This window comes from Salvelinus namaycush, chromosome 6, assembly GCF_016432855.1.
Source record: "Salvelinus namaycush isolate Seneca chromosome 6, SaNama_1.0, whole genome shotgun sequence".
NCBI lineage: Eukaryota > Metazoa > Chordata > Actinopteri > Salmoniformes > Salmonidae > Salvelinus > Salvelinus namaycush.
Window position 1 is genome coordinate 34063076 of NC_052312.1, and position 13386 is coordinate 34076461.

The 13386-nt window shown below is 41.8% G+C and overlaps 1 protein-coding gene across 1 annotated transcript in view; it reads right to left on the reverse strand.

Moving 5' to 3' along the window:
- LOC120049344 (solute carrier organic anion transporter family member 1C1-like) overlaps positions 1-13386 on the reverse strand; it is a 35044-nt gene that overhangs the window by 13892 nt on the left and 7766 nt on the right. Inside the window, exons 3-7 of the mRNA XM_038995594.1 lie at positions 11259-11362; positions 10741-10890; positions 2730-2828; positions 1770-2018; positions 1383-1547 (exon numbers count right to left, since the gene is read on the reverse strand). Of these exons, the coding sequence (XP_038851522.1) occupies positions 1383-1547; positions 1770-2018; positions 2730-2828; positions 10741-10890; positions 11259-11362 (767 nt within the window). The remainder of the gene's footprint in view (positions 1-1382; positions 1548-1769; positions 2019-2729; positions 2829-10740; positions 10891-11258; positions 11363-13386) is intronic.

Here is a 13386-nt window from a genome sequence, read left to right on the forward strand (position 1 = left end):
TAGATATTTCTGTATTACATTTTCAACACATTTGAAACATTTTCTAAAAACATGTTTTCACTTTGTCATTATGGGGTATTGTGTGTAGATGGGTGAGAAATGTTTTTATTGAATCACTTTTGAATTTAGGCTGTAACACATCACAATGTGGAAACCAGTGCAGGCTGCTGAGGAGAGGACAGCTCATAATAATGGCTGTAATTGAGCGAATGGAATGGCATCAAACACATGGAAACCATTTTTGACGGTAGCCACTAGGCCAGGAGGCCAGGGCTCGGCAACATGTGGTCCACAGGCCTAAACCTTCCCGTGAGTGATTTTCTTAGGGGGGAAAAACACTGTAAAATCACAAGGAATTCAGATAACACTGAGTTTAATCTAGAAAATCTGTTCTTAAGTATCCCCCCCCCAAAAAGTGATTGTGTCTCAATGTAATAAAGATATGATATTATTGTCATTTTCAAATACAACTTATTTTTAGGCTTAGTTGTGGTCAATTTGCAGTGTACAAATGATTCTAATTAAGTGGGCTGTCATTGTAAATAAAAATTAGTTCTTAACTGACTTGCCTAGTTAAATAAAGTAAAATAAATCAAATAAAAATGTTCCTGCCCCCCGACCATCCGCTCCTGCAAAAATCGGCCCGCGGCTTAATCTAGTTGCCTACTCTTGCACTTGGCCTATCAGTCGTCAGAGTCTCCCCATTTAACAGTAGTGTGCATAAAGCTAATTCTGATAGACCCTTAAAGGTCCACCGCAGCTGTTTTTATCTCAATATCAAATCATGTCTGGGTAACAATTAAGTACCTTACTGTGATTGTTTTTAATTAAAATGGTCAAAAAGAAACAAAAATAGCTTCTTAGCAAAGACCAATTTCTCAAGCAAGAATTTACCTAGGACTGTCTGGGAGTGGTCTGAGCAGGGAGAGGAAAACTGAAAACTACCTGTTATTGGCAGAGAGGTTTGGAACTCTCTTTCTTATTGGTCTATTCACAATTTTACCGCCTGGTGATTTCAACAGGCAGGCCAAAACTCCATCCCACCAAAACAGGCTGAAATTTCAGGTGGTCTTCTCAAACAGCTCTTACACTAAAACGGCATTATCATCATTTTCACAATTTCACAGTATTATTCCAACCTCAGTGTGGAAATATATATAAAACACAGGAAAAACATGTTTTTGACTGCACTGGGCCTATAAGAACGACCAACATACACAAGACATCTTCAGAGGACTTTTTGTTTTTGGTAACGCAGAAGTAATGTAACAAGTTACTTTCCATAGTAAGTAAAGTTGTAACGTAACAAGTTACTTTTACAAGTAATGTTCTCCAACCCTGATCAAGCCATATAAGCTATATGATTGGCCAACGTTACGTACCCATCAGGAAATTGGCTTTTGATGCTGACTGTCCGTAATGTTGCTCTATGTACTTGGGCTTGTAGGTTACCATGCCGATTAGAGAGTTCAGCTGAATGATGGTCACACACAGGTAGATGAAGTACACTGGGTTCCCCAGGAGGGTTTTCAACGTTGGTATGAAATCTAGATTAAAAACCATCAACAAAACATCATCAGTCGTCAACAACATCATCAGTTGTCATGGGCATTTTTGTCTACCTTTTTCCATACTATGGTAATTTCATCCAAAGCAACCTGAATTTAATATACCATTTTACCTGAATAGACTTTGAAAAAGCATTTTTAAACTCCAAACTCAATCTAAACCAGAAAATGTTCTAACTTCATCCCCATTCAACAAAATACCTTTGGCCATCTCCAGAAAGCCAGCTGGCTCGTCGGCTTGGTACTTATGCTCCAGGAGAGGGGAGTCTTTGATGAAGCTAGTCCGCTCCGGGGTGCACTGGGCTGGGATTCGGTCTGACGGGATGGGCAGGGAACGGGGCAGGAACCAGAAGGGGATGGCTGAAAGCAGGGTGATTACCCCAGCTATAAGGTAACCTAACCACCAGGCCCCCACCCAGCGAGCATCACCAGGGCTTATGGTGATACTCTCTATACAGCGAGGGGAGACACAGAATTTGATTTATTAGGATCCCCATTAGCCGACGCCAAGGGTGACAGCTAGTCTTACTGGGGTCCGATATATAACGAAAAATACATTACAGACAAAATACTTTACAATTTACATACATTTAAAAACATTAACATGTAGTGTGTGTGTGTGTGTGTATCGATCAGTTACACATACATGTCAGTACATACATATAACAAGAGAAGGCTATGGTGATAGTCTCTATACAGGGAGGACAAGCACAGAGAGAGAGATAGCTGTGACTGTTGGGGACAAAATACATTATGAGAATAACTGTGAGTACACTAGCAACGTTCCTAGCAACAAGACTTACTGGTGAGAAAAACAAGCACAGCACAGCTGCTTTTTGTGCATATCTTAACCATCTCTCCTGCTTCAAATTGGTTACTCAAATTAGGTAGCTGACGTCACTGAGCAGTGTTCTGGAGCACACTAGTTCATTTAGTCCGATAACCTAGAATCTAGAAGCATGAGCATACATAACACTTATTGAACACAGTCAGTGAGTGCACTCTAGGAACGACAATGAACTTAACTCAGAGCCCTGTTTGTTAGTCTAGTAGTAACCGAACGGAGGCGAATGCCCTGTCTCTGTCTAAACTGGAGAACTGACTAGTCCAAAAGTGTGTAGGTGGCCTAGACAGAATACTCGGTAGATACCGGTTACTCACCCATGTTGACAAATCCAATGTCCACATATATTTTGGCACACAGGGATCCCAGTAAATAGCCAAACACAGGACCAATGACTGCTATGGTCTGAACGCAGCCTGAAATATGAAAGACGCACACGCATGCACAAACACACACAGCAATTGATTTATTATACTAACCAGAGACAGTTCCAGAAGTCAACAATAAGACAGTTGTTGTGTGATTTTTAAAAGGTCAAAGAGATGCTTCTGCTTACATGGACCGGTCGTCCATTCATGTTATCACAACGAGGTAGATTCAATCAGATCCCGCGTTAACCGGCGATAGCAGACACCCGCATAGCGGATGTTTTGGCTGTGTGCTAAGAGCCAAATCAGTGAGCAGCTGCTCTTGCGCTCATTGTCAAAGCCACACCCACTCCACTTGCTAGAAGTTCAGAACGAGAAAGTGTAGGCTATATAGAAATAACTACGCTCAAATTGAAAAATCATTCAACTAAATAATGACCATTTTTTTATTATCCTAATCGAGATCACATTCCAGTGTTCGAAAAATGGCTGCATGGCATTTCAGTTAATGCAAGCGTGTAGCGCCCAACGCAGGAAATGAGAAGCAGGTACAAGGAGTGAACCATTTAATATAGACTGACATGCAACGGAACAAGAACAGCGTCTGGACATGGACATGAACACGACACAACGAACAAGGCTACTACAGGGAACAACACAGGGGAGCAGACATATAGAGCGTTGTAACGGAAGGTCCTGTGTTGTAATATAAACTGTCATGGTTGCTTAGCTACCATGACAAAGACCAAAGCCGGCGCAAGTACAGTTGAGGACAGTGCCAGTGGTGTCTCTCTATCACACGTGAAGGATCTTTTAAACAAACAAAAAGAGACCTATATGCAGTTGTTACAACAATAAGAAAATAGTTTCAAGTGTTTTGTCCAAATACTTGTGGATTCTACTAATAAAAGAATGGACGACCTGACCAGAGAGGTCCAGGACCTAAAGAACAGTTTGCGGTTCTCCCAGGGTCAGCTCGGCGAGATGAAACAGGAGAACGGCAAGATGACAGCAATCTGTAAGTCATTGAGAGAGGACATCAGTTCTGTGTGTGAATCCATGATAACGATGACAGATAAATCAGACTATCTTGAGGGACAACCAAGGCGAAAACAACATGGTTGTGGACGGAATTGCAGAATCTCCACATGAGACCTGGATGAAGTCTGAGGACAAAGTGAGGGAAATGATCTTTGAGAAATTGAAGATGGACCACAGGAAGATTGAGGTGGAGTGCGCCCACAGGACTGGAAAACCTACCACCGGCCCAGGCCGATAGTGGTCAAGTTCCTGAGGTTCAAGGACAAGGTAGCGGTTCTGGAAAGAGCCAAGAACTTAAGAGGAATGTATATCTTCCTCAACGAGGACTATCCTGAAGCTGTGCGCCAGAAGAGGAAAGAACTGAACCCAGCCATGAAAGCTGCCAGAGCACGTGGGGACATTGCGTACATCCGCTACGACAGGCTCATTGTCCACGCTTCCTCCCAGAAGCCTGGAAGGGATGAGAGAGCCAAGCCTATGGGTTCGTAGCCTCAACCCCGTAGCACACACACAAACACACACACACACCAATTGATTAATGGACTGCTGAATGTATATTTCTTTCTCTTGCTTTGTCTACTCTTCCAATATTATGTCTATCTCTGATAAGCTACCCAGGAAAGGGCTGAAAATAGCCCATATTAATATATGTAGCCTTAGAAATAAGGTTCATGAAATCAATAACTTGCTAACATCAGATAACACTCATATATAAGCCATTTCTGAGACTCACTTAGATAATTAATTGGATGATACATCAGTAGCAATACAAGGATATAACACTTATAGAAGAGACAGAAATGCTTATGGGGGAGGAGTTGCTGTATATATTCAGAGCCACCAGAGAAGATCTTATGACAAGTGTTATTGAAGTGTTGTGGTTGCAGGTTCACTTGGCACATCTAAAGCCTTTTCTTTTGAGGTGTTGCTATAGGCCACCAAGTGTTAGCAGTCAGTATCTAAAGAATATGTGTGAAACGCTTGATAGTGTATGTGAAGTAAACAGAGAGGTCTACTTTCTTGGGGACCTGAATATTGACTGGTTTTCATCAAGCTGTCCCCTCAAGAGGAAGCTTCCTACTGTAACCAGTGCCTGTAATCTGGTTCAGGTTATTAATCAACCTACCAGGGTGTTTACAAACACTACAGGAACAAGATCATCCACATGTATCGATCACATTTTTACTAATGCTGTAGAACTTTGTTCTAAAGCTATATCCGTACCCATTGGACGCAGTGATCACAATATAGTGGCTATATCCAGGAAAGCCAACAGCTAGGCCTAAAATAGTGTATAAGAGATCATACAAAATATTTTCCTGTGACTCTATGTGGATGATGTTAAAAATACTTGTTGGTCTGATGTGATTAATGAGGACCATCCAGGCGCTGCACTTGATACATTTATGAAATTGCTTCTTCCAATTATTGATACACATGCACCTGTTAAAAAACTGACTGTTAGAACTGTTAAGGCTCTATGGATTGATGAGGAATTGAAAAACTGTATGGTTGAAAGAGATGGGGCAAAAGGAGTGGCTAATAAGTCTGGCTGTACATCTGACTGGCTTACTTACTGCAAATTGAGAAATTATGTGACTAAACTCAACAAAAAGAAGAAGAAACTGTATTATGAAGCCAAAATCAATGATATAAAGAATGATGGAAAAGAAACTTTGGAGTACTTTGAATTAAATTATGGGCAGAAAGACAAATTCAACTCCATATTTCATCGAATCAGATGGCTTATTCCTCACAAAACCATTTGATGTTGCCAATTATTTAAATAATTATTTAATTGGCAAAGTGGGCAAACTTAGGCAGGAAATGCCCATGACAAAGAGTGAGCAATTATATTCATGTATGAAAAAACTAATAATGAAAGAAAAGCAGTGCAAGTTTGAACTTTGTAAAGTTAGTATGGGAGAGGTGGACAGATTAACGATCAATAATGACAAACCTCCTGACATTGACAACATAGAGAGAAAGCTACTGAGGATGGTAGCTGACTCTATAGCCACTCATATCGGTCATATTTTTAATCTGAGCCTAGAGGAAAGTCTTTGTAAGCCAAAGTAATTCCGCTATCCAAGAGAGGTAAAGCGGCCTTTACTGGTTCTAACAGTAGACCTATAAGCTTGCTGCCAGCTCTTAGCAAACTGTTGGAAAAAAATCGTGTTTCATCAAATAGAATGCTATTTCTCTGTAAACAAATCAATAACAGACTTTCAGCATGCTTATAGAGAAGGGCACTCAACATGTACTGCACTGACACAAATGACTGATGATTGGTTGAAAGAAATTGATAATAAGAAGATTGTGGGAGCTGTACTGTTAGATTTCAGTGCAGCCTTTGATATTATTGACCATAACCTGTTGTTGAAAAAACGTAACTTCTTAGGGCTAGGCCCCTTTTTCTCAATTTCCACCTGAATGAGGTGCCCAAAGTAAACTGCCTGTTGCTCAGGCCCTGAAGCCAGGATATGCATATAATTGGTACCAAAGAAAACACATTGAAGTTAGTTTGTAGAAATGTTAAAATAATGTAGGAGAATATAACACAATAGATATGGTAAGAGAAAATCCAAAGAAAAACCAACCAGAATTTTTTCTTTGTTGAGAGACCATCCTCTTAGAATGGAAAGTATAAGGTCATACTGAAAATTTGCTCCCAGCATGCAATTCATATGGCTTCCACAGGGTGTCAGTAGTCTATGTTCAAGATTTCAGGCTTGTAACTTCAAAAATGAATGAGAAATATCAGTTTTAGTACAGGGACACAGTCTTGGAAATTTGTGTTTGCACGCCAGGAATACAGGACGCACCTGCTAAAATCAGTTTCCTATTGAACATACTTCTTTCCGTAAAAAAATAGTATAGTTTGATTACATTTTAGGATATCTGAGGAGTAAATAGAAACGTATTTTGACTTGTTGAAACAAAGTTTAGGGGTAGATTTTCGGATTCCTTTCTCTGCATGTTGAATGAGGGGATTACTCAAATCGATGGCGCCAACTAAACAGACTTTTTGGGATATAAAGAAGGATTTTATCTAACAAAACGGCACTACATGTTATAGCTGGGACGCTTTGGATGACAAATCAGAGGAAGATTTTCAAAAAGTAAGTGAATATTTAATCGCTATTTGTGAATTTATGAAACCTGTGCCGTTGGAAAAACATTTTGATATGGGGCGCCGTCCTCAAACAATTGCATGGCATGTTTTCGCTGTAATAGCTACTGTAAATCAGACAGTGCAGTTAGATTAACACAAATTTAAGCTTTCAACCGATATAAGACACTTATATGTACCTAAATGTTTAATATATGTTTAATAATATGTTATGTTTAATAATATTATGATTATTTATTTGAATTGCGCACCCTCCAGTTTTACAGGATGTTGCCCCACTAGCGGGACGCCTAGCCCTAAATGAAGTGCTATAGCTTTTCAACCTCTGCCATATCGTGGATCCAGAGATATCTATCTTATAAAACTCAAAGGGTTTTCTTTAATGGAAGCGTGTAATGTCAAATATATAAAGTGTGGTGTACCGCAGAGCAGCTCTCTAGGCCCTCTACTCTTTTCTATTTTTACCAATGACCTGCCACTGGCATTAAACAAAGCATGTGTGTCAATGTATGCTGATGATTCAACCATATACACATCAGCAACCACAGCTAATGAAGTCACTGAAACCCTTAACAAAGAGTTGCAGTCTGTTTTGGAATGGGTGGCCAGTAAAAAACTGTCCCTGAACATCTCTAAAACTAAGAGCATTGTATTTGGTACAAATCATTCCTTAAGTGCTAGACCTCAGCTGAATCTGGTAATGAATGGTGTGGCTGTTGAACAAGTTGAGGAGACTAAATTACTTTGCGCTACCTTAGATTCTAAACTGTCATGGTCAAAACATATAGATTGTATCGGCCATCTGAAGAAGAAGGTGACCAAAGCGCAGCATCGTAAGTGTTCATGATTTATTCATAAAACTGAACACTGAATAACAAAAACAACAAAGAGAACGACCGAAACCGAAACAGTTCTGTCTGGTGCAGACACAAAAAACAACTACCCACAAAAACCATGTGGGGAAAAAGCTACCTAAGTATGGTTCTCAATCAGAGACAACGATAGGCAGCTGCCTCTGATTGAGAACCACACCCGGCCAAACAACAAAGAAATACAAAACATAGAAAATGAACATAGAATGCCCACCCAAATGACATAGATTCAATGGTTGCAAAGATGGGGAGAGGTCAAGCCGTAATAAAGAAATGCTCTGCTTTTTTGACACCACACTACAAAAAGCAAGTTCTGCAGGCTCTAGTTTAGTCTAATCTTGATTATTTTCCAGTCGTGTGGTCCAGTGCTGCAAGGAAAGACCTAGTTAAGCTGCAGCTGGCCCAGAACAAAGCGGCACATTTTGCTCTTAATTGTAATTAGAGGGCTAAAATTAATACTATGCATGCCAGTCTCTCTTGGCTAAGAGTTGAGGAGAGACTGACTACATCACTTCCTCTTTTTATAAGAAACATTAATGTGTTGAAAATCCAAAATTGTTTGCATAGTCAACTTACACACAGCTCTGACACACACACTTATCCCACCAGACATGCCACCAGGGGTCTTTTCATAGTCCCCAGATCCAGAACAAATTCAAGGAAATGTACAGTGTTATACAGAGCCCTTATTGCATGGAACTTCCTTCTATCTCATATTACTCAAATAAACAGATATGTGACTTTTTAAAAATGCATGTAGTTCTGTCTTTGACCTGTTCTTGTCTAATGATGTTCTGTATTATGTTTCATGTTTTGTATGGACCCCAGGAAGAGGAGCTGCTGCTTTTGTAACAGCTAATGAGGATCCTAAAAAAATACCAAATACATTCAGTTGAAGTCGGAGGTTTACATACACCTTAGCCAAATACATTTAAAGTCAGTTTTTCACAATTCCTGACATTTAATCCTCGTAAAATTCCCTGTCTTAGGTCAGTTAGGATCACCAGTTTATTTTAAGAATGTGAAATGTCAGAATAATAGTAGAGAGAATTATTTATTTCAGCTTTTATTTCTTTCATCACATTCCCAGTGGGTCAAACGTTTACATACACTCAATTAGTATTTGGTAGTATTGCCTTTAAATTGTTGAACTTGGGTCAAACGTTTTGGGTAGCCTTCCACAAGCTTCCCACAATAAGTTGGGTGAATTTTGGCCCATTCCCTCTGACAGAGCTGGTGTAACTGCGTCAGGTTTGTAGGCCTCCTTGCTCACACACGCTTTTTCAGTTCTCCCACAACTGTTCTATAGGAATGAGGTCAGGGCTTTGTGATGGCCACTCCAATACCTTGACTTTGTTGTCCTTAAGTCATTTTGCCACAACTATGCTTGGGGTCATTGTCCATTTGGAAGACCCATTGGCGACCAAGCATTAACTTCCTGACTGATGTCTTGAGAGGTTGCCTCAATATAACCACATAATTTTCCATCCCCATGATGTCATCTATTTTGTGAAGTGCACCAGTCCCTCCTGCAGCAAAACACCCTCACAACATGATGCTGCCACCCCCGTGCTTCACGGTTGGGATGGTGTTCTTCGGCTTGCAAGCCTCCCACTTTTTCCTCCAAACACTACAATGGTCATTATGGCCAAACAATTCTATTTTTGTTTCATCAGACCAGAGGACATTTCTCCAAAAAGTACGATCTTTGTCTCCATGTGCAGTTGCAAACTGTAGTCTGGCTTTTTTATGGTGGTTTTGGAGCAGTGGCTTCTTCCTTGCTGAGCGACCTTTCACATTATGTTGATATAGGACTCGTTTTACTGTGGATATAGATATTTTTGTACCGGTTTCATCCAGCATCTTCACAAGGTTCTTTGCTGTTGTTCTGGGATTAAGTTGCACTTTTCGCACCAAAGTACGTTCATCTCTAGGAGACAGAACACGTCTCCTTCCTGAGCAGTATGACGGCTGCGTGGTCCCATGGAGTTTATACTTGCGTACTATTGTTTGTACAGATGAATGTGATAACTTCAGGCGTTTGGAAATTGCTCACAAGGATGAACCAGACTTGTGGAGGTCATAATTATTTTTCTGAGGTCTTGGCTGATTTCTTTTGATTTTCCCGTGATGTCAAGCAAAGAAGCACTGAGTTTTAAGGTAGGCCTTTAAATACATCCACAGGTACACCTCCAATTGACTCAAATGATGTCAATTAGCCTATCAGAAGCTTCTAAAGCCATGACATCATTTTCGGGAATTTTCCAAGCTGTTTAAAGGCACAGTCAACTTAGTGTATGTAAACCTCTGACCCACTGGAATTGTGATACAGTGAATTATAAGTGAAATAATATGTCTGTAAACAATTGCTGGAAAAATTACTTGTGTCATGCACAAAGTAGATGTCCTAACCGACTTGCCAAAACTATAGTTTGTTAACAAGACATTTGTGGAGTGGTTGAAAAACAAGTTTTAATGACTCCAACCAAATTGTATGTAAACTTCCGACTTCAACTGTATATGCAGGCGCAATCAACAAAGTGAGGGAGTCCAGGTCTAATGAGCGCGTAATGACGGTACCAGATGCGTATTATGACAGGCTGGCGCTTGAGGGGGAGCAGGAGCAGGCGTGACAGAGCGATTCTGTGCAGCCAATGACAATGCCTGCTTTACGTGTTAAACTGGGGATTTGTGGATTTGACAGCTCTAATGCAGTTCCACCTCCCTCACCGTATTAAGCATCAGCTATCCGGATGTTGGCTAAAGCGGATCTGATTGAATCGGGCCCTTAGTGTATGAATCAGATTGAAAAGCAGTTTATTGAAACCGTCAGATCGACTTAACATATTGTACTTCAAATCATGCACAGTGACATTATCTAAAATTGTGTTTGCATTTCCAATTGGTCTATTACCAATGTAAAATGCAGCATTTTCCTCCCTGGCGAAATCATCTATATACGAGATCCCAAGGGGCTGCACTGGCGTCTCCCCGATCCCTCGTAAGACGTTCCCAAGGAACACATAGATCCACATGGAGAGGTTGGACTCTCCTTCACAACCTACTGGGGAGGGGGAGAGAGAGAATAGATACAGCACTGTGTGTGTGTGTGTGTGTGTGTGTGTGTGTGTGTGTGTGTGTGTGTGTGTGTGTGTGTGTGTGTGTGTGTGTGTGTGTGTGTGTGTGTGTGTGTGTGTGTGTGTGTGTGTGTGCACGTGTGTGTGCACGTGTGTATGAGCACGTGTGTGTGAGCACGTGTGAGTGAGCGTGTAAATGCGCGTGTCCATGAGTACATGTGTGTGTTTGTGTGTGTGCGTTGGTTTGTGTTTGCGTGGTTGAATGCATGTACGCACATGAGCTTGTGTGTGTGTCTGTGTGTGTGTGTAGGCGACACACCTGTCCCTGTGCTTGGTGCCTCAGAAAGCGGGTCACCCGAAGCTTGCGAGGAGGGTGACAACAGGCGCGCTGGACATGGAGAGAGGTTGGTTGAATTGGTTGAATTCACTGACGATCGGATTGATGTTTCGAACTTATAGCTGCGTACAAAACACCAATGCGACTGTTTAGCGAAGGGAGGGGAGAAAGCACCACGTTATACAGTTAGAGAGGACAGAGACAAAGCAGAACATGAGTGCTTTGGATATGCAATGAAACATTTAGGAAACACCGTTTTATACATTCAAGCGCATCATGTAACACACAATACTTAATGATAGGAAGAAGCTTTCCTGGCTTCACCTGTAAAATACAAACAATTGACGACTGAAGTGTTTTTCAGAAAAACATCCCACAGCTGTAAAAATGCATATAGTAAAACTTCTCTTGGCATTCAGTAAAGAGACTCCATATAGTGCAGCATATATTCTTAAGATTCCATATGTTCCCATCTTGTGGGAGGGATAAAACATTCGGACTGATCAAACTTTCATGACCAAGCCAAGCTAATGAGAACCCATGATAACACACAACAATGCTTCATCTCACAAACGATGGTACACAATATATAAGATATGTGCAAAATTCAGTATATTAGCATATCACTACAGAGTCACAGTGATATCTGTCCTTTACCAGACTTTATCCAAACACACAGAAATACAGTGCATTCAGAAAGTATTCAGACCCCTTGACTTTTTCCAAATTTTGTTATGTTACTGCCCTATATATCAATCTACACACATTATCCAATAATGACAAAGCAAAAACAGGTTTTTAGAAATCTTTGCAAATTTAAATATTTTTTGACTGAAATAACATTTACATAGTATTCAGACCTTTTGCTATGAGACTCAAAACTGAGCTCAGGTGCATCCTGTTTCCATTGATCATCCTTGAGATGTTTCTACAACTTGATATGGAGGAAAACTCGCCTCCCTGCGGACCTGGCATCCTTTCACTCCCTCCTCTCTACATTCTCCTCTTCTGTCTCTGCTGCTAAAGCCACTTTCTACCACTCTAAATTCCAAGCATCTGCCTCTAACCCTAGGAAGCTCTTTGCCACCTTCTCCTCCCTCCTGAATCCTCCTCCCCCTCCCCCCTCCTCCTCCCTCTCTGCGGATGACTTCGTCAACCATTTTGAAAAGAAGGTCGACGACATCCGATCCTCGTTTGCTAAGTCAAACGACACCGCTGGTTCTGCTCACACTGCCCTACCCTGTGCTTTGACCTCTTTCTCCCCTCTCTCTCCAGATGAAATCTCGCGTCTTGTGACGGCCGGCCGCCCAACAACCTGCCCGCTTGACCCTATCCCCTCCTCTCTTCTCCAGGCCATTTCCGGAGACCTTCTCCCTTACCTCACCTCGCTCATCAACTCATCCTTGACCGCTGGCTACGTCCCTTCCGCCTTCAAGAGAGCGAGAGTTGCACCCCTGCTGAAAAAACCTACACTCGATCCCTCCGATGTCAACAACTACAGACCAGTATCCCTTCTTTCTTTTCTCTCCAAAACTCTTGAACGTGCCGTCCTTGGCCAGCTCTCCTGCTATCTCTCTCAGAATGACCTTCTTGATCCAAATCAGTCAGGTTTCAAGACTAGTCACTCAACTGAGACTGCTCTTCTCTGTGTCACGGAGGCGCTCCGCACTGCTAAAGCTAACTCTCTCTCCTCTGCTCTCATCCTTCTAGACCTATCGGCTGCCTTTGATACAGTGAACCATCAGATCCTCCTCTCCACCCTCTCCGAGTTGGGCATCTCCGGCGCGGCCCACGCTTGGATTGCATCCTACCTGACAGGTCGCTCCTACCAGGTGGCGTGGCGAGAATCTGTCTCCGCACCACGTGCTCTCACCACTGGTGTCCCCCAGGGCTCTGTTCTAGGCCCTCTCCTATTCTCGCTATACACCAAGTCACTTGGCTCTGTCATATCCTCACATGGTCTCTCCTATCATTGCTATGCAGACGACACACAATTAATCTTCTCCTTTCCCCCTTCTGATAACCAGGTGGCGAATCGCATCTCTGCATGTCTGGCAGACATATCAGTGTGGATGACGGATCACCACCTCAAGCTGAACCTCGGCAAGACGGAGCTGCTCTTCCTCCCGGGGAAGGACTGCCCGTT